The sequence below is a fragment of the Mauremys mutica genome, chromosome 12, assembly GCF_020497125.1.
Source record: "Mauremys mutica isolate MM-2020 ecotype Southern chromosome 12, ASM2049712v1, whole genome shotgun sequence".
Classification (NCBI taxonomy): domain Eukaryota; kingdom Metazoa; phylum Chordata; order Testudines; family Geoemydidae; genus Mauremys; species Mauremys mutica.
The window spans coordinates 79,326,772-79,354,160 of record NC_059083.1 but is presented as its reverse complement, the minus strand read 5'-3'; the positions used below and the strand labels follow the sequence as shown (position 1 = coordinate 79,354,160).

Here is a 27,389-nt window from a genome sequence, read left to right as displayed (position 1 = left end):
GCAGGAGTGCAGTCAGGGCCATGGTAAGCGTCCCGGTACCTACCCGTGCTCAGACCAGGTCTGCATGGTCCTGGCTGGAACATCAGCTTGTACAAACGCCGAACCAGAGACGGACCCTGCCCCAAAGAGCTTGCAGCAGAGAAAGGAAGTGTCCCTTATCCCCATTCTGCAGATGGGGTATCTGAGGCCTGGAGAGATGAAGTGACTTACCCAAGGTCACACGTGGGCTCTGTAGCAGAGCAGGGAACTGAACCCTGGTCTCTTTAGTTTCCATCCTCCCTACCTTTGTCTGCCTGCTCTCTCTAAACACCAGGGAGGGCGAGGAGTTATTTATGGTAAGGGCCAATGTTGGCACAAGACCCAAGGGATATAAACTGGCCGTCAGTATGTTTAGGCTGGAAATTAGGCAAAGGTTTCTAACCATCAGAGGAAGCTCTGGAGCAACCTTCCAAGGGGAGCAGTGGGGGCAAAAAACCCAATTTGTCTCAAGATTGAACTTAATAGGTGTCTGGAGGGGATGGTACTATGAGATTGCCTATGCGGCCTCTCCATGGCTGCCATTAGCACATATCTCCAAGGTCCGGAGGTGGGACCCTAGATGCGGAGGGCTCTGAGCTACTACAGCGAATTGTTTCCCGGAGGTTGGGCTGGTGGGTCTTGTCCTCATGCTCAGGATCTCACTGATCACCAGGGTTGGGAAGGAATTTCCCCCAGGTCAGACTGGTAGAGGCCATGGCGGGTTTTCACCTTCCCCTGCAGCGTGGGGCACAGGTCACTTGCTGGTTTGAACTAGTGTAAGTGGAGAGTCTGTAACCTGAAGTGTTTAAATCAAGATGTGAGGACTTGAACTCAGCCAGAGGGATTCGGCCGATTACCGGAGTGGATGGGGGAGATTCTGTCGTTTGCAGCCTAGATGATCGTGATGGTCACTTCTGGACACAAAGTCTGAGCTAGAAAAGAAGCAAAGTGCGACGGCCCTGGGGTGAACTCAGCCCTTCCAGCAGAAGGGAAAAGAAACCTCATAAATGTCTGAATTCTGGGGAAAGCAGATGTGCATTAAAAAGCAACCAAGAGTCCTGTGGCACCTTAAAGACTAACAGATGTATTGGAGCTTTCGTGGGTGAATACCCACTTCGTCAGACGCACGTGATGAGCATTGTATTTCGAGTGCAGGATAACAAACCTGCTGCCTGGATGTAGCGCTTAACTAGGAAAAGATTATACTTGCTGGTTAGTGAGACGTTCTCATGAACGGGGTGGGGTCGGAGTTTGACAGTTACAAGGGCTGGCAATTGGGTATCGCATTCTTAATATGATCAGCTCCCTGGGTGTAAATTCTAGTCTTTGCGTTAACTTGTGAGCATCTTGCACGAGTGGCTTAGAACGACAGCTGTCGGACAGCCATGGGTGATTTATTCCCTTCTCCCTCGTGTTGTCACTTAACATATTGGGTCAAATCCTCTAGTCCTCGGGCAAACTCAATTGATTTCTGTAGTTAGGTGAGCGTCCTCCATAGATACCAGTGACTGCATTGGATTGGCTGCAGCTGTAGATCAGCGTAACTAAGATAATCTCATGCGTCTGCTCTGAGATGCACTGGAAGCTTTGCCTGAGTGAGGACTGCAAGACGGAGCTGATCTGATTATTGTTTTCCCACACTAGCTATTTGCAAAGATCAGGCGAGGTTTAGGTAGCTCTGGCCAGGTGCTTTGCACTCAGATAACTGAGGTGCTGCTGTAGGACACCGATTTTTCCACTTTTGCCATACCGTGACCCTATGTTCTAGCAGAAAAAAGTGTTGGGGTTCCAGTTCCATGTAACCGTAACAAGAGGTCGGGAAGGGAGGATAGAGGACAGGGTGCCCCAGGCAGGGAATCCATGGAGGAGGCACATTTGACGTGGGAGAGACAGAAGATGATCATTTATTTGCGGACCAGACCCCTCTGTGCTGGGCATTGTACATAAACAGCACAAAGACAGTCCCCGCCCCAAGGCGCGCTACAGTCTAGATTTTCCTTCCAAGCAAGTAATGCCAGTTGTTGGAAATCCAGCTCAGCGTCTTTGTTTAGAGGTGCGGAGGTAGCAGGAAGCAGTGTAATGTCTATCCCTGGAGCCTGGTCCTGCCTACGTTGAAGCTAATAGAAGTTTTACCATTGACTTAAGTGTCAGCAAGATCGGAGATTGGGGACAGGAATGAGCAGCAATTGTCCCGCTCTTTTCTTTGGAGAAACAATGTTTTCCCATAAAGTGACGATGTAATTCCACTGAGCTTTTCCCTCGGCTCGTGTTACGGTCTTCCCTTTTTTAGTTTTGGTTTTTAAAGAGGTTTTAAAGAGTATTCAAAATACAAAGTTTGACAGCTGTGGTTGTCTAATGTAACAGCCCATTTTCTTACGAGGTGTGGGAAGTTAAGACTACAAGGTCCCCTGGAGGGCTGGGGTCTAAAGCGATAGACATCCCGCTTCTCTTAAAAAGAGACTTCACGTTTCGCAGTGGCTCAGTGCAGGCTTCTTTGCCATTGATGGACGCTCAGGCCATAAGAATAAGGAAAGTGGATTCATTCTCTTCAGCTTGCTGACAGCTCTTGTACACAGGCTGGCAAACTTCACAGGCGTTAAGGCATCTCCAGTTCATTGACCACTTCACTCTGTATTTTCCTAGCAGAAGAAACGGGGAAGCGATGCCCGGTTGGGTCCTTGCTTGTGCAAGGTTGTATCTTGCAGCTTCTTTCCTGGTGCTCTGTTCAGGCCAGTTGCATACTGAACAATGAGCCTCTGAAGCACTAGATGTGAGATATTGAGATTTTTAGTAAGGCTTTTGACACAGTCCCACATGACAGTCTCATAAGTAAATAGGGATTTGTGGTCTAGACGAAATTACTATAAGGTGGATGCACAACTGGTTGAAAGACTGTATTCAAAGAGTAGTTATCAGTGATTTGCTGTCAAACTGGGAAGGATGTATGTAGTGGTGTCCCACATGGGTCAATCCTGACTTTGGTACTAGTCAGTTTTCTTTGTTCATGATTTGGATAATGGAGTGGCAAGTGTGCTGATAAAATTTGCAAATGACACCAAGCTGGCGTCAGGATTAGAATTCAAAATGACCTTGACAAATTAGAGAGTTGGTCTGAATTCAGCAAGATGAAATTCAGGAAAGACCAGGGCAAAGGACTGCACTTAGGAAGGAAAAATCAAATGCAGAGCTGCAAACTGGGGAATAACTGGCGATGTGGTAGTACTGTGGAGAAGGATCTGGGGATTGTAGTGGATCACAGATTGAATATTGAATTGAACATGATGCAATTGCAGAAAAGTCTAGTATAATTCTGAGGTGTATTAACAAGAGTGTCGTCTAAGATGCGGGAGATAATTCTCACTCTGTTTGGCACTGGAGTGCCGTCTCCAGTTCCAGGATAGATGTGCACAAACTGGAGAGGGTCCGTCCAGAGGAGAGCAACAAAAAACGATAAAGGGTTTAGAAAATGTGACCTATGAGGAAGGGTTAAAAACACTGAGCATGTTTAGTCATGAGAAAAGAAGATGGCGGGAATGGGACCTGATAAGTCTTCAAACATGTTGAGAGCTATTACAATGACTGGGGTCAATTATTCCATGTCCACTGGAGGCAGGACAAGAAGTAATGGGCTTCAACTGTGGCAAGAGAGATTTAGGGTTAGATATTAGGAAAAATTGTCTAACTCAAATGGTTGTTAAGTTCTGGAACAGGCTTCCAAGGCAGGTTGTGGTATTCCCATTACTGGAGGTTTTTAAGAACGGGTTGGAGAAAACCCTGTCAGGGACGGTCTAGGTTTGCCTGGCCCTGCCTCAGCGGAGGGGGCAGGACTGGATGACCCTCTCCAGGTCCTTTCCAGCCCTGTGTTTCTATGATTCTATAACTTCAGCCTCCGCTTCTCCCTAGTTTTTGTTCAAGGGAGGGTCTAGAAAAGTGCCCGCTTGGGTGCTGGGAGAAGGCCTGGCTCCAGAAGGCTGGGTTTGATCCCAAGCTGAGGAAACTTTTCTGTTAATTCTTAAGCGTTTTTCTTAGCTGATATTTTTCTCAGGCCTCAGACTGATTTTACTTAAAAAAAAAAAAAAAAAAAAGAAAACAAGAATTAATTTTGTTTCGTGGCAAATGAGAAGACTCCCAGTGGAGTCCGTCACAAATGAGTTTCCTTCCGTAGCTGAATGGCTCCAAAAGCAAGTACTGTAGATAGTTGGGGGCTGAGGGGACACCAAACCTGCTGAAGGCTCTTAATTGGGCTGATTATTTTTGATTAATCAAGCCTGGTACATCTAACACTCGGGGGAGTGGGAGGAGAGAGAGGAGAGGAGAGGAAATGAAATGAATAAATTGATGAAGTCTGTATTTATGCTGGGTATTTGAGGATCTGATATTTCCTTTCTTGCTTAACTATAATCTGGGGAATGGATTTCTCTGCTACTTTAATAAAGCTTTATGGGCCAAATGTAGACTTGGGACTTGCATCTCCACCTGGCACGACAGGGGCCAGGGAAGGCGTCCTGGGGCAAAATGGATCCATTGCAGAGAAGTGTGTTGGAAAACTTCTCACAGCTGTTCGCACTGCCCTCGTTATCTTGCTGCTTAAACCGACACCAAGGCACCTGCAGAATTCCGTGCAGTCTCGTTTATGAATCACGCCAAGCCCTACGTTACCTGTGGTTGGAGTTCAAGGTTTCCCATTGGTGGTTCTAGGATATGGGTGAAAAGATGTGCATTGTGCTGGTGGAAGGAAAGTAGCTGAGGTTAGGGTAGGGGAAAAGCCAAGTGGCACCTAGATGGGATGATGAAATGACTTGACTGCTGTTATCTCCTCACTTGTTACCATTTGCAGTGGTGTGATCAGTACTTTTAGCAGGGAGTTAACTTGTGTGCGTGCGTGTGTACACACAGAATTCCTTTATCCAGGAAGCTGCATAGGATCTGGGTGGGTTTCGAACCCAGTGTCCTGTGATCATTTTGATCCTGTGCTAACAGGAGGAGGTCTGTGCATCAAGCCTAAAACTACCGCATTCTCTCTTGACTTCATTATGGACTAACTAACCCCAAAGAGATTCAGGGCGTCCCGGCAGATCAGTGCAGTATCTAGTGTCCCCCCCACCTCAGGCCTGTGTATGTCTCTCCCTTCTACCCCTGCCCGCTCAGCAGGTCTGTTTACAAGCAGCCACAGAAACACACATATCCTAGGGGAATTGGTGTCTTAGAGATTCCCCTTCGCTGATGTGGTGCGGCTGATGGCTAGATGGAGGAGATTGGAGCTCAGTGGTTTGAGCACTGGCTTCCTAAACCAAGGGTTGTGAGTTCAATCCTTGAGGGGGGCCACTTAGGGATCTGGGGTAAAATCAGTACTTGGCCCTGCTAGTGAAGGCAGAGGGCTGGACTAGATGATCTTTCAAGGTTCCTTCCAGTTTTAGGAGACAGGTCTATCTCCATATATTATTATTATGCACAGTAGCTACAGGCTAGAACAACAAAATACTTCTCAACAAAACATGAAAGCAGCCAGCACCGGCGCTGGCCTGGCATCCCGTCTGCTGCTCCCAAAGCTCTCGCTGTTGATAGCATTGGACATACAGACGTGGCGATGGGGCAGTGACCCAGACGATATAACTGACTCCCTTCATCAACAGATCTTCAGTGTCTCTTCATGGTCTGTTAATTAGCAATCTCTACCTAGTGTTTGGAAACCTCTGTGCCACTCTGGGATAGGGGGCAGCAGTGGAAACGCCCTCAACCCTGGTGTGGAGGGAACGGCTCTAGGAGTCAGTGGGGAGTTGTGTCCTCCCCTTTGGAGCCAGCCTCTGGCTGAGATCAAGAAGAGCCATGACTGAGACTGCCAGTTGGCTGGTGGGTTTGGCGTCTAGTTTCCATTTCGAGATCCCTCCAAGCTCCTTTCACGTAGGCCAGCGGCAGCTGCCAGTTGATGAGAACACGTTGTCCTGAGGCTGGTTTCTAGGTAGGTTTTAAACACAGTGCCCGTCACCGGGCTAACGGAGTGCCTGGGCACACGTAAAACAGGAAGTGCCAGCTGACTTTGAGTGCCCACCTTGGGTCTGACTTTCAGAGGGGCGTGGGCTTGAGCTGAAGTCAGTAGGAGCTGTGTGGGTTGGGTCCCGGCCAGAGCAAGGAACGTGCATCGGCTGAGGCTCCTGGATTTGAAGCAGTGAGCGCGGTTTAGCTCTCTTTCAGAGGGAATTGTTTTCTAACACTTCCTCTTCTTTTCGGGATGAGCCGAATTCTCCCTTGTGGCCTGGTGTCATGCCATGTCATCTGGGAAACGCTGCAGTACAGCTTGTTCTTTTTTCAGCAACAGGCGTGCTCAGCGTGGGGAGCTGAGTGAACAAATGACTGCTTGGATTCCTGCCTTCCCCTTCCACCTGTCGACTCAGTGCTGTTCTCTGTAGGGATGGAGGCGGGGGAGCGGGGGGGGGAGAAGAGTGCTGGATTGGGTCCACTCCCCCTGCTCTTCTGGTAACTGATTTGCAGGGCTAGTAGAGCAATTGCCATATAACTAACCCCGGCCCCTCTTAGTAGATTGGAGAGTCTCTCCCAGGTCACTGGAGCCCTGTGGATCTTGATCAATTTCCTGCCTGCCATGAGCAAAGTACTTCAATACCAATGGAAATAAGGTTTCAGACGGGGAGCTGTGTTAGTCTGTATCAGCAAAAACAACGAGGAGTCCTTGTGGCACCTTAGAGACTAACGAATTTATTTGGCATAAGCTTTCGTTGGCTAAAATCTGATGAAGTGGGTTTTAGCTTATGCCCAAATAAATTTTAGTCTCTAATGGAAATAAGGTTTTTATGTGTGTTGGGAATCAAATATTAGCCTGTGGTGTCCATGTTCCAGACCCTGCGTTGAGTTAATGTCAGTGCTTAGGTACCTGGGTGATAGGAGCTGTTTGTAGATCTGAGAGCTAGTAGGTGAAATTGACTCATCTGGTTTCAATCTCTAACTGGTCACTTTTGGCATTTCAATCTGCATTAATAGTAGAAACACATGAGAATTGTTTGGCTGTTCATTTTAATAACATAAGGTGTTGATTGTTAACACCTCAGGCTAGTGTAACTCTGTTTAGTCCAACCTGATGTGGTCTCTTCGAAGCATCCCTGAATGTGCTTTGTGGTGAAAACAGGTGACACAAATTAGAAGACATTCATATTTTATTGTGTTGTGCAGAGGCCTCTGTCTCTGGCATTCCCTGTTGTCACTAAGAACTAGTATGTGGATGGGAGCCAGTCCTTCCCTCCCCTCCCGCTGCTCCCCTCTGGGAAGGGTTATTATGGATGTGTTAATCCTCAGTAGGATGAGCCTAGCAAGTAAGTATGCCCGTCAATTGTTTTCCTGCCTCAAGGCTGGCTGGGTGAAAACTGATGGCTTTGCACAGCTCATGCTTAATCCCCTTCTCCTTTCTTCATTGTACTTCAGTGACTGCTCTGTGCGGAAGTTGGCTCGAATCTCATCGGTCAGTCTGAGTGGTCGTGTCACCTTTCACATTGCCAAGTGCGATGGCAAAAGTGACGGTGAATAAGCTGGAGCGTCTGTGGCTGGCGTGAACGGAAGTCCGCTAGGTGTGAGCCCTGGCAAGCCACTGTGAGTGTTGTTTCAGGGCCGGTGCCATCCAGAAAGCTGGAGGAAGCTGAGAGTTTGGATAGTAACTAAACACTGTCACCAAAGGAGTGTGTTAGCGGAACAGTGTGGATGCTGTCTGTACAATGTGCACGTGCCCATTTATTTAACTTCTGGTGTGTTGTGAATCTGCTCAACAACCTTACGTGAGCAGAGGTCAGCATGGTGAATCCACGAAGGGGGTTTGCTCTTTGCCTCCTGCTAGAGGAGGGTTATTAAGGAACCAGGAGGGAAGTTAGTTGAGTGTGGGTTGCTGGGCAAGGTGCCTGGGTTACCTGGGAGGAGCGTGGTGGTTGGAGGGAGTTGGAGTGATTCGTGGTCCAGAGGCAGCGTGCTCTCTGGAGTCTAACACAACCCTTGATGTTGAAGCAGAGGCAGGGCACCTGATTGGGCATCAAGAGACCTGGCTTCTGTTCCCACCTCTGCACTGAGCTCTGGTGAGAATTAAAGCTGGTCACCCTCTGCCTCAGTTTCCCCACCACCACCTTTGGCCTGTCTCTTTATTGCGTGTATGTACAGCACCCAACGCATTGGGGCCTGATCTCGATTGGGGGTAATCCCATAACCTGTATGTATTTATGTTCTCTGTCCTTAGGTCATGTTAGCTGCATCTTACTGGTCCCTCCTGGCTCCTGCCATTGAATTGGCTGAAGATTCTGGGGATTTCGGGGCTTTTGCTTTCTTCCCGGTAGCTGTTGGCTTCACCCTGGGAGCAGCTTTTGTCTACTTGGCCGACCTCCTCCTCCCGTTGCTGGTAAGTAGCCGTCTGACTGTCTGCTGTCAGTGGCCTTGGGCTAGTCTCCCACCCACCCTGTTTGTGTCCGGGACCGTGGGCTGCTGGAAGCCTGTTTCTAGCTGACCTGCACGGTACTGGATGCACGAGGGGGGTTACGTGTTGCTCTTGAACGCGGCAGAGTAAAGTCTGGTCTCTGAGCTGGCAGCGCAGTGTCTGTGCTGTCACCACCCCGGACTCATCTGCGCATTCCCCCCTCTTGCAGATTCCCTAGGTAGCAAATAGAGGTCTGCTGCCCTAAATCGTGTGCTCTCTTAGGGGAGCGGCTCATAGAAAGGTGGGGCTGGGAGGGACCTGGAGAAGTCACTAAGTCCACCCCCTGTGCTGTGGCAGGACCAAGTAAACCTAGACCGTCCCTGTCGGGTGTTTGTCCAACCTGTTCTTAGACCCTCCAATGACGGGGATTCCACAGCCTCCCTTGGGAAGGTTAGAAAGTTAGAAACTCCCTTATAATTGGAAGCTTTGTCCTCATATCTAGCCTAACTCTCCCTTGCGGCAGATGAAGCCCAGTACTACTTGTGCTACCTTCAGTGGACACGGAGAACAATTGAGCAGAGTCCTCTTTTTATAGCAGCCTTTCACATATCTGAGAAGTAGCAGGTCCCCTTCCCCTCAGTCTCCTTTTCTCAAGACTAAACAGGCCCCGTTTTTCTTCCCCTTTCCTCCCAGCTGAGGTTTTCTAAATGTTTTGCCATTTTTCTTGCCCTCCTCTGGACTCTCTCCAGTTTGTCCACATCTTTGCCCGACCTAGGCACAGCACGACCCCTCCCCAGCACCCAGTAGAGCGGGACGGTTACCTCCCACGTCTAACGTACAGAGCTCCTGGATGGACCTATCCAGCAGCAGTGGGGATGGAAGGGCAGCTGACTGCACTGGCCTTTGGCTTGGTTTTGGGTTGGGGCTTATCTCAGACTGTTCCCCACGGTATTTGGGGATCCCCAGGATGGATTTTGCATGGCTTCAGGGTTTTGCTATGAAAGCTGGGCTCAGCTTGTTGCAGTGTCGCCAACCCCCACTGTTAAAAAATCCTGAAGCAACCCTCAAAAGAATCATGAGATTTTTGAACCCCACCCCACCCCACTTGCATCCTGTTTCTGAGCCTTTAGGGTACGTTTGAGTCACACTTTCAAGCTTTTCTCAGCAATCATCAGGCTAGGAACTTGTTTTTTGTTTTTTTTAAAGGGTGATATTTTTGTTTTGTAACATGACTCCAGGAGCTGGAGCTTTAAAACACTGAATACTGGGAGATTCATAAGAGGTGGAAACGCTGCCCTTGTTAAACCTTCCTTTAGCTGGTGCAAGTGAAAAGGATGAACTGCAGTAACCAACAGGGCCTGGTGATAAAAACATTGATTTCCTTGGCTTTGCTAGCTGTCTAGAAGAGCTCTTCAGAAGGTCGAGGTGGCTGTGTGTTCGATAGTCATGTCAGGCAACAAAGCATCAGGAGTGTTGATGTTACTCTGTGTTTTGGCTAATAAAGTTAGATGGATTTTTTTCTTAACCTCATATTAGTTTCCATTCTGGCAGAAGCCAGATACTAATCAGTTTCTGTGGGAGATTTAATGAAACTGCATTTCCCTGGGTTTCCTCTAAGTTGGTGTCTGGGCTGAACATGGCTTTAGGCCACACACATAAAAGTGTCGGCTCTTTCCTTTTTTTATGTTTTGTATCTTTAACTGGCAGTGGTTTCCAAACAGTCCAGGTGAGACCTTTGTTTCAATCCTGAGATGTAATTTGCAGCATTGCCAACACAATTGTGGAAGTGGCACGGGCCGAGGGACTTACTTACTGGCCACCACTTCCAGCAGCCCCCATTGGCCTGCAGCGGCAAACCATGGCCAGAGGGAGCTGTGTCGGCCAGACCTGCGGACGGGGCAGGTAAACAAACCGGCCTGGCCCGCCAGGGGGTTTCCCTACACAAGTGGAGACCCCAGTTTGAGAAACACTGATTTAGGGTCAGGTTTTCAAGACTTTCTCTGCAACTACAAGGGCAAGAAACTGTAAATGACAACTGAGTTTGTCATATGATCACATGACTCCAGGAGCTGGGGCTTTAAGAATAACAAAATATTAACAACAATTCTTGGAAAATTGCAAGAATTGGTAACTCTGATATCTAACGAATGCTTCTCCCTCCCCTATCAGATTCTTTTCCCCCCTTCCCATTTTGGCACAGTTGAATACGTTAATTTTTTTTTTAATATCTTATACAAGAGTCTATAGTAGTAAGCTCAGTTCTAGGATGTACTGTAAATAGGGAGGAATGGTGGTCTTGTGGTTAAGGTACTGGGCTGGATTCAGGTGATCTAGGCACAATTCCTCACTCTGCCACTGACTCCCTGTATGACTGTGGGCAAGTCACTTAATTTTTCTGTGCCTCGATTTCCCTGTCTGTAAATTGGTTCATCTGAAAACTTTGATAGATAAAAATAAAGGCTCCAGTAGTCTGGCACTCCATGAGCCCCTCTACGGTAATGTGGGAGTTTTTTAAACTTCCATTTGTTGCTTAGTTCCTCTCAGAATTTGGAAGATGAAAGTCACCAGATTGTCGTGTATTTGAGTGGAAGGAGCATTGACCTGTGGTGTAAATAACATGGGGTTAGGCATGTCCTGGTATCAGAGGCATGTAAAGCAACCCAGCCCAAGATCCAGCTCTGTCACGCAACCCAATGAATGCAATCAGCTCTCTATTGTGCTTCAAGTTGTGTGAAGGTTATCGTCCTCAAACACCCCTTTGTTTCACTTAGGCCCAAGTTTAAAAACAAAAGTATCTTGCCTGTATTGGTGTTTGCAATAATTGCCTGTCATTATAAGGGACCGTCTAATGTATTTGATCAGCTGCCGATAGCTCCCAGCAGAGAAAGTAAACAGTTCCGCCACGCAACCCGCTTCTGACCAATGTCTCTAAGGTTTTTCTCTGCCTATTGGGAAGAAGCCTACGTCGCCTGTGCCTGCAGGGTTGAGTGAGAGGAGGCGGGGTACAGGACTGTGTGGGAAATGGTGGGCTAGGAAAGAGATGACAGGAGGAGTGGACAGAGCAAAGTGATCAAGTTAGAGATGTTCCCCGATTGCTGCTGGCTTAATCCATCTGGCGCTGTTGGTCTCTCGCTTCCAAGCCAAGCTTTGGTCCTCAAAAAGGCCCTTGCCCCATTATTCCATGCTCTGTTTAAGAGGCTCCCCTTTCTAGAGAGGTTTTGATTTGAACCCAGTTAAAATAACACCAGGAGCTGAACTGACGTTTGGCTTCCACTCCATGCATCTGATGAAGTGGGTTCTAGCCCACGAAAGCTTATGCCCAAATAAATTTGTTAGTCTCTGAGGTGCCACAAGGACTCCTTGTTTTCGCTGTTACAGACTAACACGGCTACCCCTCTGAAACCTGAGTTTTGGCTTGTAGTTGATGCCTTATCGATGTCTTCTTAAATCAGAGGGGCGGGTGGGTCCTTCCACGCTCTTCCCTTGGAGTTCATTTGGGAGGGAGTGTTAATATTTTAGCTTAATGAGTAGTAATCCTGCAAGGGTCTGACGACACTTGTTCCATTTGCCTAATACTCGCTCTTCGGGGATAAGAGAAGGATTCTCTCCGCTTCTCTTCCTCCCATTCTACCAAGTGGGGGGACGGAATACCCCCAGCACAGCAGTAGTGTGCTTTGTTGTTTCTGATTTATACTGTGGTAGTGCCTAGTAGCCCCTGTCATGGAGTGCGGTGCTAGGAGCTGTACAAACCCAGAACAAAAAAACCAGTCCCTATCCCGAAGAGCCTGCAGTCAAAGCAATGCCCTCATCCCACTCATGCTAGAATAAAAAATGCCAAATGCACCAGGAGTTACTGGAACGGTGCGTGTAAAAAGGAGGAATAATGCCCAGGCTGAACTGACTCTGAAGTCAGTGGGGTTGTGTGTGGGCTTAGAGGTCTCCCCATGTCTTGAGGCCTTCGATTGCTTTGTGGGGAGCACAGCCTAGCAAAGAGACGTGGTGGTGGTGTGGGGGATGTCATGAGAGGGACGTGGGGAGTGACTCACTTTAACAATGTATAGAACTGCAGTATTCTGATTAAAAAACATGCCTCTTCTACCTTTTTAAACTTAATGGGCCAATGACATCTCTGAAGTAACTGCCTGGGATTGTAATGGCCTGACACGGGGGTGAATTTGACTCAGTTTCTTTCCCATCTTTTGGATTAAAACCTCTCCCAAGCAGAGCTTTAGTCATTGATGCTCAAGCACCTGTCAGGCTTAAGTTCTTGTAATTTACTCCAAGCTCCTCAAATCCTTGGGTGAATCAGTTGAAGGAAAAAGGAGCTTGAAGGACAAAGCAGCACACTTCCTCACTGAGGTCTCTCATGGAGAAAGGACCCAGAGGGGAGTACAAAGGGATGCTAATACGCACCATCATTATGAAAGGAGATGGTGATGGATAAGGAATTCCTGGGTTTTTTTTAGTGGACTGTTCTCTATGTAACGATGACTTTGCTTTGATGTGCTTGATGCTTCTCCCTAGCTGCTTTGGGGTGTAGCAACTCTTCCCCCTTTTCAGGCAGTTCACAGAGGACTGGTGCGGTTACTAAAGATACCTAAGGAAGTGTTTGTGTTCCCTGGTGGAGCCCTGTGGGACAAACTGGCTAATGGGGCGGAACAGTTTGTCATTAGGTTCTTCACAAAGGGAAGGATCTAATCCATTAGATTTTTAATTTGGAAGATTTAACCCATCTGTTCTTTCATTAGTTGGGTTCACTGAGGGTGAGACTCTGGTTTGGGTGTGTTTCCTATTGAGTACAGGTGATAACACACCTGGAGGTGAACCGGGCAATGGGATGCTGTCGGGAGGAGCTCCAGAGAATGAGCCAAGTGTGCTCAATGTAAGCCAGGAGGAGCTATGCTGCAATTGCGTATAGGGACCTCGACATTTCAAAATGACTTGGATGGAACTAGACAAGCATGTCTCCATCGGCTGCAGTGGTGCAAACTGCGGTGTGGCACGCGCCCAGTTAAACAAGGCCACGTTCTAGTTCCCTGTAGGATGTTCTGCCAGTTCTGAGCAAATAATGTCTGTTTTTATACTTCCCTTCCACCAGCATCGGTGACACAGGCTCCTTTTTTTTTTTTTTTTTTGAAGGAGTTGGGTACCAGAAGCTGCTATGGAAATCAATAGGAGCTCTGGGTGATGAAAATCAAGAAGTTTTTATTTAGCTGACTAAAGTTAGGCACCTAGATTTGTTAACTTGGCCCCTGCGTTGCTAATAATGTACAGATATAGCTGCTAACAGCCGCAGGCCAAAGACACAGAAGCCAGGTTGTGTAGAACAGTGGTAAGTTTGGCGCTCGACTGGACTCCTTTCTTGTTGGCACTCTGAACTGTCCACTTCTGCAAGGAAAAAAGCTTGGATGAGTCTCCCCCGCTCTGCCACGAACTTTCATGCCCCGTGCCGTTGAAAGGGTTCCGAGAGCATTAGTCTTGTTTTAGGGCACGTCCGCACGATGAGCGAGGGGTGTGATTCCCAGCTCGCGTAGACGTGCTCGTGCAAGTGTAAATAGTAGTGTCGCACGGGCAGCGGCAGTGCAAGCCTGGCTAAGCTGTGCGCAGTCCTAACCTGCCTGAACCCCGTGGGTTTGCAATTGCTACCTGTGCTACTGTAGCTACGCTCCTCAAGCTAGCGTGAGTATGTCTGCCTGAGCTAGGAATTCTACTCCTCGCTCGCAGGATTCTGTAGTATAGAGGGAAGAAATGAGAGAACCCTTTCCCCAGGGCTATTGTAATTCTCCATCATATGGAACCAGAAATAGTGTCAAGACGTGGGTTTATTATTGGGAATAGGAAGGAGATCAGGGAACATGAGCCTTCTCCCTCATGGCTGGTACTCTATTGCACACCATCCATGCAGGGACGCTCGTATAATGTGCTTGGATTGGCTTTTTTTTGTTTTTAGCAAAGGCTGCCAGTATTTGACGGACAGCGTAGTGTGTGTTAGCATCCTGCCTGCGAGGAGGAGATTTATCTAGCTCAGAGCATCCCTCTTTCTTGTTTTTTCAACGCGCCGGTGTTTAGCATAGCAATCTGAAGAGAACCCCTCTCTTTCCCTTCTCCTGCTCCCCTTAAGAGCACTAGTTGGGTTGCAGAGACAAAACCACTGTGTGGTGGAAACTGGAGCATTTGTCTGAAATGTTTGTCACCCATTGTTTTGTTACCTCCAATAGAGAGTTACGCTCAAATAACAAAACATCACTAATTCACTGTTAGGTATTTATGTATAATTACAAACCACTGTAGTACTGCCGAAGGCAGCTTATGTCTGTCTATTACAGCCTGCCAGATGCACTAGTCCAGAACATCGCAGCATATTTGTCACACATGGACCATGCCCTTTCTGCAGTGTGCTGCGAATTGGTTTCCTGAGGCCTGAGTAACTCTGGACCAAGCCGGTGGGAAGTGTGCCGACCATGCCCCCTTTCTGCTGTTACGTCTAATGTAAAGCAGAGACCAGTTGTTAAACATGCCTCGAGCTTGGCTCTGATGTTTTAAACAGCCTTCAGAAATGTGGGGGGGGGAGGTGAGGTGGAGGAAACTTGTCACATTCCTGTCATTGGCACCAGGAAAAGATCAAGATGCGATTTTTATATCACTAGACCTGATCAGAGAGAGAGAGAGATGAAACTGACTCCAGCATGTAGTGATATTTTGTGTACCTCCCTGCAACTGACACCAGCTTTTCAAGTGTGTGCTGGAGTGGAGGTATTTTCAGGAGACAGCTTCACAACGCACAAGGAGAAAGTGGGAAAAGATTAATTGAGGGTGGGGGATTCAATGTGAGTCAGGGCTCACTCTCTGCATTCTTGATTTCCCCCTCGTTTCTCCCCCCGTCCCCCCCCCACGCTGAGATCAATAAAAAGCAGCCCTTCCATTTTTGTGCATGGAAGCACAGATTCTGCTCTGATTAACTGAATAGCGGAAACCTTTCTGGGGAGCTTAGCCGGGGAAACTGTCATCAGGAAATGCTGCAAAACCTTCCTCTTTGGAAAGGCCTCATCCCTCAAAAAGGAGACGCTCTGTTGAAACCATCTTATAGCCCAATTGACCCTTGAAACAAATCAGCCACACTAGATTTACTTAATTTATATTTTTTTAGATAAAACCCCACCCCAAGCAGAGGTTTTACCCTGAAAGGAAAGAAGCGCCAGATGTTCCATGATGTCCATTAGGGCGTCTCTATTGCTATTGATTTTATGTGGCAGGTGCTCAGACACCATGGTGACGGGCAGTAGTGTCAAACTCCAATGTGGATAAATAAGAAATTTTCCACCAATGCTTTCTTTACAGCTTGACTTGCAGTACAATCATTAAAATACATACAACAAGCTCTATAGCCAAGGGGTGCAGAGGGCCAGCATAGGGACCTAGATCTTAATTGGTCTTGGACGGTGTTGTGCTGTTCCCTTCTGCAGAGAGGTAAATTTTTCCCATGGTGCATGCTCCACAGACACTGGGTAACCAACGCGTCAGGCATGGTCCCTCAGAACAGTTACAACACACATTACCCAAAATTAAACTGCAGATTAATCACCTAAATCAATATGCAGAATCCACTGAAAGCCGTAAATAAGTTAATGGGAACCTGTTGATTTCAGTTTGGCCCCAGATTTAGTTTTTGTGGAAACCAGATGCCCATTGAAACGTTTCTACAACTTGGGGTTTTCATTTCAAATTCCTATGAAAAGTTGTATGTTTTTTTTTTTTTTTTTTTTTAAGATTTCCCCTTTGGAGCCCAAACATTGTATCCCTAAATCTGAAAGTGAAATGGGCTAGAAACATAAATGAAATTGACTCTGATTTTTCCTTCTCAAACTTAAGAGAAATGCAAATAAATAAAGGGAGCCCAGAGTTGCAATTAAATTGATTCTGTAGAGTTCTCTGCCTCTAGTAACTGATCGTGTTCTTAGTAATGTAGGTAAAGTAATACTTGTTTCCAGTGTGAGATTGTCGTTAAGCTGGCTGCTCCCTTATTAGTGTGTCTATGTTGCTATTATACATTAAACACTACGAAAGCCCTTGCATCTGAAGTCCAAAGGTAAACAGAAGTGATACTCTGAAATTCTGTGCCTAAATCCCCTTCTCCAGCACTTCATGCTTATTTATATACACACTGGCTAGACTGCCAGAAAATGAAATCTGTATGGGAATCCCCAGCGTTGTTCTAGAAATGGTTATTGAAGTTTTATGGGTGGGAAGAAATAGAAAGTGTTTATCCCCCCACCAAACCTGCAGCCAGAGAACCCAAATTTAATTCCACTTCTTGCAGTCAGCTCAGTCCCCCTTATCGCAGGAAGTGCAAAGTTTTCCCATCGTTACTTTCTATTTTACTATGCATTTGCAATCATGATAAAGGGCTTATTTCCCTGCAGCTCAGCATGATTACTTCGCGCCCCCCCCCCCCTTCTTATCATAAGAGTTTTTCTGCTCTGTAGCACAGGCCTTTGCTGGCTGTGAAATTCAATTATTGTTGGGGGCTTGGCACAGAAATTGTAAAGGCGACGTTTGCAGAAGCGTTCTGGGTTGATTCGGTTCTTCTAACGCACCTAACCAAGGCTGAGTGGCCAGGCCATGAGGAAAATACCCTATATAAAGAATAATTTTGGGTAGGTATCAGACGTCGTCTTCTGATTTTCTTTTCCTTTCTCTGCGGATGAGATTGGATATGAACAGAATATCCTTTGCTGCTTAGGATTTCTCCCGGAGGTTTCCATGTCCCCAGTGGGTGCTGCATGCAGATAGGAGAGCACCTATTCTCTGAGGTCTGCACTGGCTACCCTTTCGGTTCAGAGAGCGAGTCGGGGAGATGGCTGAGGTCAAGAACCTCTAAAAATCAGGCTGGGGACATTTCAGGTTGGGCACTCAGTATTAGTGGCACCTAACTGGCTTTGCAAGCCAAGCAGCAAGACCATGATGATCTGAAGTGGAACCCAAGAATCCTTTGCTTGCAGTAACTGCGCTGCATGTCTGGCCATTGAAGGTACTGGCTTACTTAGGATCTGATCCAAAGCTCAGTGAGGTGGGTGGGAGTCAGTGTTCACATGACTCTCCGAAGTGAGGCTGTTCGGTGCTGAGCTCTGGTTTAGATTATTTACAGGACTAACCTGGCTATTTCAAGTGGCAAGGTTCTGTTTAGCCACTGGCAAGCAGAGCCCTCCAGACGGGTTGAGCTTTTCTTTGATCCTGTGCTGCGTGTGAATTCACAAACAGGTGCTAGGCCCAAATTAACGCATCTGCCGTGAAACGGAAACCTGCCATTAAAATGAAAAAAGGGAGTAAGATTGCAAGCCCTGGGTGTTTGAACATGTCAACGAAAGGAAAATTGCTTTTATGTAGCTCACCAAAAATATATATATCTTAAAAAAAAGCAGCACAATGACAATTCGTTATCAGAGTACACTCTGAATCACTCAGCAGATTCATTTGACGTGCTGTCTAGTTTGAAGCCTTATTATAAAGAGCTGCCATTCATGCAAATTTTACACTTTTTGATTGTACAATAAGCTCTTTGGGGCGAGGGTTGACTTATATTGTGGTAGCACCTTGAGGCCTCAGCCCCATTGTGCTCGGGGCTGTATGCATGGAGGAAGGATGGTCCAGTGGTTAGGGTGCTGGCCTGGGACACCAGAGACCTGGGTTTGCTTTGCCATAAACGTTCGGTTACTTTCAGCAAATTGCTTAATTGCCCTGTCTCTCAATTCCCTCATCTGTGAATTAGGGATAACTCTGACCTACTGACCAGGGTCTTTGAGGGGATAAATACATCAGAGATGATGAGGTGCTCAGGTGATACAATCCTGGAGCCATTAAGCCAGCCCCTGCCCTGGCGAGCTGACAGATGAGAGAGGGGTCTCCAGATGGGGAGAATAGCGAGGGAACATTGAGACAATTGATAGCGGCATGATAAGCAGCGCCTGCAGCACGCTCCCTGCGCCCTCCACCCCCATTGTGGAGTTTTTTGTGTATTTGCATCTTGTGCAGCACAAGGGATGTCACTGGTGGTTTGATAACATTTTACAGTCGTTTGCTAATTAAGCCGCGTATCTTACGTAGAACAAGAACTTTGGTCCCACTTTGTATTCCCGCGGGAGCAATTCTCTGCGCCCGGTGAAGATGCTTGGAGTCTCACTGGGGTTTATTGGATGTGCTTGGCTGGCGAGGCAGCAGGAAGAGACTGGAACAGCGTAGCTGTTTTATACACGGTGCTGGTTGGATTTTATTTAGAATGCTGAGCAGTGCTCTCTCTGCTCAGAGACGTTGATTTGCAGCATACAGTGATAGCTATAAGGCCTCAGAGATTTCCCTTCGAGAGCACTCTGACCCGGGGTCTGCCTGCGGGCTTCTCTAAACCCTTCCACGGGCTGGAAGCTGAGGCTAGACAAATACAGACTCAGAATGAGGTACATGGTTTTTAACAGTGTGATGGTAACTAACCACTGGAATCACTTACCTTGGGATGGGATGGATTGTCCCTCACGGGAGGTTTTAAAATCAAGATTGGATGTTTTTCTAAAGACGTGCTTTAGTTCAAACAGGAATCAATCCAGGGAAGTCATATGGTCCGTGTCAGCTAGGATGTCAGACTAGATGATCACAACAGTCTCTCTAGTATGTGGTAGAGCAGAGAATCTAACCCAGATTTCCTGTGTCCCAAAAGCATCCTTCCAAAATGTGAACTGGGCTTGCTTTTAATACAGTTCTAAATGGCGTAGCCTCCTTTGATCCTTGCGTAGACGGATCACTTACTTCCATCTGCCTTTGCCTAGTACCCAATGCAAGGGAATGAAGAGAGATTTGACAATTGCAATTAAGAAAAACCTGAGGATCATGACAGCATTTTATCTAAACTGTGTCAGTCCTGCCTGATTTAGCTGCATGCCTTGAACCATTTTAGACTTTAGTAGATCTTTAGAGGCATATGTTAAACACACTTTTCTTGGTCCAGTGCCGAGACCTGTCTGTCACTCCACCTTCCAGAACTCTAGTGCAAAAGACACACGCCACAGAGTAATTGCCTGATTTGCACGTGGCTTCTTCTCGAATATAAATCGGGACTTAAACACTGGCAGAATGTGCTCGTGACAGGCTTGCAGGCCAGGGCTCTGTAACGACGAGTTGAACCAGGCATGACTAGATCATGATACAAATGAGGCAGAAGGCCCCATCAGGAAATAGCAGGTGCTGTGAACCAGGTACATAAGCCAGTACGTAGGTTTATTCAGGGCAGAATCTCGGGAACCCAAATTAAGATGAACAGAAAAGTAGGTCATTTCCTACTCCCGCTGTTCCAAGACTACCCCTTTTAAAATAGGGTTAGTGGTAATGCGCCTGGTTCTCCTTTCACTGACATTGGTACAATCCAATGCAAGTCCACTCGCGTTGCTGGAGTCTTACCAGCGTAAAGCTGGTGAAAGGGAGAGGAGAATTGGACCTGTAATTCTTACTGTGTTTGAGGTGAGGGTGCGAAACCTGACTGAGGGTAGCTCGACCTCGAAGGGATTCAGCATGGGTGGAGCAGACCGTGACATTCTCTGGGTTGTTAGAAGCGCCGTGAAGAATTTATGGAAGTACAATATCCAGGAGAAGGAGAGAAGCTCCCTTTCTTGAAGCAGGAGCTTGTGACAATGTATTACTGCAATGACTGTTTGTTGTACCGGATGACCAGGTCACCTCGATGTCAGTGACACAGAGACACAGCTGATCTCGTCTTCCTTTAGTAGACATGTATAACTCCCATGTGTAACTGATCCTAATAAGAGTTAGGGACGTGTCATCCCTTGCTGGAGTTTAATGCTGCCCATAAAGGTCAGTGAGTGCTTAGGGGAGGGCACAGGAGACCGGGGTTTTCTTCTCGCTGTGGCACTTTGGACTAGTCATAGCTGCAGTTTCACCATCCCCAAATGGAGATAACATTCGTCTAACTCACAGGGAAGTTGAAAGGCTTAACTTCTGGGCTCTGGTGTCCCTGGGTGGATGGGGCTATAGACGTACAAAATGTTACCAACGCCAAGAAATTAAATACTGTGCACTGAGCATGTGGTTTGTGAGATATCTGGAAGTCTGGAGGGGGAATAAAACCCCTAGCCCCCAGAAATAAATTTGATGTTGGCTTTGCTCTCCAGAGGCCACGCTGCTGCTCATGGCCATTGATATTTCGTAATGTAGCCGTGCAGGCTGTGAGGAAGGGAAGATGGGAATGGCTGTCAAAGGAATGTTGGTTGCTCTCAGTGCATTGCCGTCTGTCTTCCAGAGAGCCGATGCGAGCTGCCTGTTAAGCTGCTCGTGTGTTGCTAATCGTGATTCTCAGGGAAGGTAACATTTAAAATTAAAATGTTAGGTAATTGAGTGGTGCTGACACGGCTCAGCTCTCCGCTTCTGAGGGCTGGTCGATAACCAACTAGTTAAACCGCTTTACTCGTGCTTCTCCGCGTCACGGCTTTTAATAGAAGTGATGCTGTGATGGGTCCCTCACCCAGGCCTTCACTCTGCAGTATTTATTCCCCACCGTGACTTCAACTGCACATGGATTAAATTGTGCTGAGAACAGTTTTCATCCTAACGGATCCCAGACCACTCTGACTATATGCATATTGCGAGGTATACACCTCTGGGGTGGAGTTGTGGCCGCCACTTAAAATCAACTGTGATAGCTGTTTAATGGCTGTAAGGCCCTGTGAAGGGAAACCATATATATGCTGACAGGTTTACTAGTTGTGGGAATGGTAGGTCGCCATCTTTAGCGTCTGTGTCCCTACAGTCTGTGCACTGCAGCACAGTTTGCCGGTAGGCATCCTGCATGCAGAAGAGATGCTAGTTTGTTGGGAAAGGTCAGTGCAGTGCATCTGGGTGGTTGGGTCCTTCTGCTGACAACCTATGAATAGACATTGGAACCTTTTGCAGGGTGATTGCCATATCCAACACGCATACACGGGGGCCTCTCCGTACAAGACCTGAGCTCCTCCTGACCAAAGTGTCACGCCCTCCTCCAGGATAGTCGGTGGAGTTAATGAGTTACACGTGCCGCAGCGACTCAGCGGGAGACCATCACTTTATCCACCGCTGTTGTGCAGCCCCAGTTTTAGGATGCATCAGGCGAGGTATTTCCAGCAAAGATAAGGAGGTGTTAGTACCGTTATATAAGGCACTGCTGAGACCTCATCTGGAATACTGTGTGCAGTTCTGGTCTCCTATGTTTAAGAAGGATGAATTCAAACTGGAACAGGTTCAGAGACGGGCTACTAGGATGATCCGAGGAATGGAAAACCTATCTTATGAAAGGAGACTCGAAGAGCTTGGCTTGTTTAGCCTAACCAAAAGAAGGTTGAGGGGGGATATGATTGCTCTTTATAAATATATCAGAGGGATTAATATTAGGGAGGGAGAGGAATTATTTAAGCTTAGTACCAATGTGGACACAAGAACAAATGGGTATAAACTGGACACTAGGAAGCTTAGACTTGTAATTAGATGAAGGTTTCTAACCATTAGAGGAGTGAAGTTCTGGAACAGCCTTCCAAGGGGAGTAGTGGGGGCAAAAGACATATCTGGCTTTAAGACTAAGCTTGATAAGTTTATGGAAGGGATGGTATGATGGGATGGCAATTAATTTTGGCAATTGATCTTTGATTATCAGCAGGTAAGTATGCCCAGTGGTCTGTGATGGGATGTTAGATGGGATGGGATCTGAGTTACTGCAGAGAATTCTTTCCTGGGTGCTGGCTGGTGAGTCTTGCCCACATGCTCAGGGTTTAACTGATCACCATATTTGGGGTCGGGAAGGAATTTTCCTCCAGGGCAGATTGGCAGAGGCCCTGGAGGTTTTTCGCCTTCCTCTGCAGTGTGGGGCATGAGTCACTTGCTGGAGGATTCTCTGCAGCTTGAGGTCTTCAAACCACGATTTGAAGACTTCAGTAACTCAGACGTAGGATAGGGGTTTGTTACAGGAGTGGATGGGTAGGATTCTGTGGCCTGCGTTGTGCAGGAGGTCGGACTAGATGATCATAATGGTCCCTTCTGACCTTAGAGTCTATGGGTCTATGAGGGTACCGCAGCTGCTGTTCGGGCTGCTCAGGAACGCTCCCCATAGTTCAGGGGAGGAAGTAAGAGGGGGGGGTTCGGCATGCCCCGGGGGAATGGAGGCACACTGCACACAGTTATCCAAGGTACCAGAGACCCGTTCCCTGAGACTGACATGCCTACTCCTGCATGGGAAGTAGTGTGAAGGAGTCTGCACCGAGGCTGGAAAAAACACTAGCAGTTACACACCAGGGTTTATCCTGCGCTGTCAGGGAGATGGGCGTCACTCCTGTAGCCCACGAAAGCTCATGCTGAAATAAACGTGTTAGTCTCTAAGGTGCCACAAGTGCTCCTGTTCTTTTGGCGGATACAGACCGACACGGCCGCTACTCTGAAATCTGACTCCTGGCTTCTGTCATTCTACTGGACTCCTACTGGCTGAAGCTGGTAAGGCCCTTCTGAAAGCCAGCCCCCTCCAGATTCCCGGCTGGGCATTGGGCATTGGCTCCATGCAGACGAGGGAAGCTTGCACGTAGTTACACTGGGGCAACCCCCCTACTGTAGACACTGCACCACGTGGCACTGATGCAACATACAAGGGTGCAAATTTCCCTAAATTAGACCAGTTCTCGATGGACAGGTTGGAGCGTCTCAATAGCACCTAGGTTTACCTGGAGAGCTATGTGAGTCAATGTGATCTCGATTTAGCTCATGGATCTGATGACTGTGACATTTGTGTGACTGCTTTTGTCTTTCTCCAGTTCAAAGCATTTATGGTATCACACCGTTGCCCAAGAGCCTGGGTCCTAGTTCTTTTTTCTCCCCCATTAATTTAATCTCCCTTGTTAGCAAACGAGTACAGAGAAATATTGTGTAATAATGAGCTGTTAATCGAACTTCTGTTTGCTTTCTTTTTTATCCGAGTGCAGCAAAAAGCTGTGCATAATAAAGGAGCTATAAAAATACATGTTGCTATGTTACAAGTCGGCGGGGGGAGGGGAGCTAGTCACCCTCCGACTTTATGAGGCGTGGAGAGAAAATGTTCTTCATTAATACCAGCCAAAGACTTATAGGTTTATTGCAAACAATTACAGTCTGGAATTGTCTGTTATTATGGTGCTAAATGGATGCAACAAACCTTTGTTGTGTATTGCGGAACAAATCACATTCTGTAGCTGTGGTGGCGCCTAGATCCGTCCCTATGAAAATGCCTATAAGTATCTAACTCCTGTGCCGCCTTGTGACAGGGCAGGTTTTCCTCCTAGAACAAATGGGGTTATATATCTTGTGGGTGGTAGCCGACCCTCCATCCTCATGTGTTCTAAGACCTCTTTAAAGTTTACTTACATTCTTGGTCTGTTTTGGATCAACTATTCTGTTGTCTCAGGAGGGCAATGTGCAGCTTCTCAGAGAATTAGCTCTTTGAAAACTGCCTGGAGCCATTTTTCATGCAGCAACTAAATGCAGTGGCTGCATTTCATGGTATCTCAGAGCTTCCTGGGGCGCAAAGGGTTGGGAGAAAACGACAAGCTTGCTAACGACACTGCAATTCTCGAGGAAATACTTGTTCCGTGGGGTCTTTGGTTTGTACAAAACGTAGCATTTGCCTTTCTAAATGGATTGGGAGTTGCTGACAGATGGTGTGAGACATGAACGAAAAAGTAAGCGGCTTTCTTTGAGGTGTGTGAGCACTAACAATTCCTGACATTCTTGCATGGAAAATGCTGCAGCTACAAAATGTCGTTTTGGCGTAACCCCCACCGTTTTAGGATATCTAAAGGGGCTGGAGGGATCGTGTGTGTGCAGTTGCCTTTATCCCTGATCCTTCGTGCCCTGGAGGACTGCGCTCTGTTGGAGCCACTGTTCTCAAGGCCTTCCTGCTCAAATTATTTACAGGTTCCCTTTCAGTTACGCTGTCCCCAGTTGGAGACGTTCGCAGAGGTCTCGCCACATCCTGTGGCGACCCGATGTGGGAGTGGGAGCTGGTTACGTGTTGCATGATAGGGCTAACCATAAGCCGGTGGGGTTGGAATCAGTTGTGGGGAAAACCCTTTTCTGGTTTATGTACAGATGATCTGCCCCACACAATGCTAGTGGGTTTTGCTGGAGGGGCAGACGTGGGCTCTTTCTGAGCGAGGAAGCTGCTGGCTGCTTGTTTCTGACCAGGGGAACAGGACTTTGTGTGCACATATTCATTCATAAATAAACAAAAATGTCCCGGACTCGCAGCATCAATTTCTCCTCTTAGCAGAAACGAGCCTGCCGGGCCATGGATATTGGCAAACAGCTCGGGCCGGAGAGGCAGCCGTAACTTTGTGTTAATGTGCAAGTGGCCTATTCTGATGTTGGGATGTAAGTCGTGACAGTCTGGTGTGCGGCCTCTCGTGAAAATCTTTCCCCTCTCCTTTTTATTTACATAGATTAATAGAATCTGAGCATGGCATCTCTGCTTGGACCCTTTCAAAGCGAGGCTGGGTTTTCACGCAGCTAAACCGCATCGCATGCTTCAGCGTCAGGAGGCCAGTAGAATTTAATGCGATGCATCAGCTGCGTGAAATGCCAGCACTGACTTTGCAGCTGGGCTGAGAAAAATGCCTTGAGGAGACAGCAGTAATAAAACACAAGCAAGATCTGCTCTGAAAGGAAATTGGACATTTGGGGCCAGTGGCAGAGTCGCTTTCCTCTTAGAAAACTGTTGGAAGCCTAGAGATTCTTCAGCTCTCTCTTCCTTTTACTGGGGAAAGGGGAGTGTTAAACTCCATGGATGGATGGCGAGCCTCTGCGGGAGGTTGACTAATCTGTTTGTAGTGGGGCAGTAGGCTTGTCTCAGGGCATGTGGAGCTCAGATTCGGAAAGGAACTTGATGTCAGGAGTCTGCAAAGCAAGGCCATGTAAAGGTGGGACTCTTACTAACAGGAAGTCGTTCACGAGGTTTAAGTGAAACATCGATTGCTTCTGGAGCACCATTCACCTGTCTTGCGTGTCAGCATTTGTCAGCTGGCACGGCGGTTTTGTGACTCCGGGAATTAGCAGGTCCACGGGCCGTGCTGGGAATTCAGCTGCCAGCACTAGGGAGAATCTGACGGATTCTCTCAGACTGAGCTGACTGAGGTTTCTTCATTAACCAAGGCTCAGCCCTCGTCTAGTTCCTGTGCCGCTCGACAATGAGCGGAGAGTCTTTCTGAGTCGTCTCTTTGGGTAAATGCCTTCTGCTTCTTTCTGCTGCCGTTTCTTCAAATATCTCCGTTTCCCACTGTTTGCTTGAGTAGCAGACGCTGCCTAATGTGCTAGACGCTGCTTCAGCAAGCAGCCCTTGGGGTGCCGCAGTTAGCGTTCAGCGTGCTGTCATTGCCATGGGCCCACGAACAAGCGACGGCTAGAAAGGGAAAGACCGTTTGGAAGTCTAACATTTATACTGCAACAGCAATCAAAGAATAACAGTGAGCTCCTGGCAGCTGTTGGTTTCCCACTGTTCTTCCTCTTCTGGATTTTCAGCGGGTGAATAACTTCCATCTCGTGTCCGTTCGACCCACGTGGAATGGATTTGTGGGTCAGTTCTGCTCACCATGGACCAATGTCCCACTGCCACCAGGTAGCACAACAGCGTGCTGGCAAGCCCAGACTGGGTTCCTGCGGCACTTTAATTGTAGCCGCACTCCTGGATTAGCAGGGTCAGTTTGTCCCTAGAATTCCAGCTCATGGCCCCAAGACTGGGGGTTGCCTGTTGCATGCAAAACACCTGTACTTCCCCACCGAGCAAGGGACGTAGAAGGCAATAGGAGGTTCTTTTAAATGTCTTAGGAGCAAGAGAAAGATGAAGGAAAATGTAGGTCCTCTACTAAGTAGGGAAGGAGAGCTAATAACTGACATCAAGAAGGGTGGGAATGGGCGAGAGGGGATGGAGCGCTTTGACGATGACCTGTTCTCTTCATTCCCTCTGAAGCATCTGGGATTGGCCACTGGTAGAAGACAGAATACTGGGCTAGATGGACCCTTGGTCTGCCCCAGTATGGCCATTCGTAAGGCTAAGGTGTTTAATGCCTATTTTGCTTCATTCTTTGCTAAAAAGGTTAATTGTGATCAGATACTCAACACAGATAATACTAACAACAAGGTTAAAGGCATGTAAGCCAAAATCGGAAAAGAACGGGATAAAGAAAATTTAGATGAGTTAGATGTATTCAAGTCGGCAGGGACTGATGGGATTCATCCTAGAATAATTGCTTCAGCTTGTTTCTTAATCTCTGAACTGTTAGCAATTGTCTTCAAAAACACGTGGAGAACTGGCGAGGTCCCGGAGGACTGGAGACGCACAAACATAGTACCTATCTTTTAAAAGGGGAACGAAGAGGACCCAGGGAATTATAGACCAGTCAGCCTAACTTTGGTACCTGAAAAGATACTGGAACAAATTATGAAACAATCAGTTTATAAGACCCTAGAGGATAACAGGATTATAAGGAATAGCTGGCACAGATTTATGAATAACAAGTCATACCAAAACAACCTAATTTCCTTCTCTGACAAGGGTTACTGGCCTAGCAGATCAAGGGGAAGCAGTAAACGTGATATATTGTGATTTTAGTAAGGCTTTTGACACAGTCCCACGTGACATTCTCATACGCAAACTAGGGAAATGTGGTCTGGATTAAATTACTGTAAGGTGGGTGCACAACTGGTTGAAAGACTGTACTCAAAGAGTAGTTACCAGTGATTTGCTGTCCAACTGGGGAGCGTATCTAGTGGGGTTCCACATGGGTCAGTCCTGGGTCTGGTACTGGTCAGTATTTTCCTTAATGACTTGGATAACAGAGTAAAGAATATGCTTGTAAAATTAGTGGATAGTGCACCAAGCTGGGAGAGGTTGCAAGGACTGGGAGGACAGGATCAGAATTCAAAATGATCT

The 27,389-nt window shown here is 47.4% G+C and overlaps 1 protein-coding gene and 1 long non-coding RNA gene across 3 annotated transcripts in view; one reads left to right on the top strand and one right to left on the bottom strand.

The window, feature by feature from the left end:
- SLC39A11 (solute carrier family 39 member 11) overlaps positions 1–27,389 on the top strand; it is a 245,794-nt gene that overhangs the window by 14,455 nt on the left and 203,950 nt on the right. For both annotated transcript variants that reach the window (XM_044984502.1, XM_044984501.1), the window contains exon 4: positions 8,246–8,404. In XM_044984502.1, the coding sequence (XP_044840437.1) occupies positions 8,246–8,404 (159 nt within the window). The remainder of the gene's footprint in view (positions 1–8,245; positions 8,405–27,389) is intronic.
- LOC123347060 overlaps positions 13,652–27,389 on the bottom strand; it is a 33,330-nt gene continuing 19,592 nt past the window's right edge. Inside the window, exons 2-3 of the long non-coding RNA XR_006573030.1 lie at positions 17,572–17,718; positions 13,652–13,807 (exon numbers count right to left, since the gene is read on the bottom strand). This is a non-coding gene — a long non-coding RNA (uncharacterized LOC123347060). The remainder of the gene's footprint in view (positions 13,808–17,571; positions 17,719–27,389) is intronic.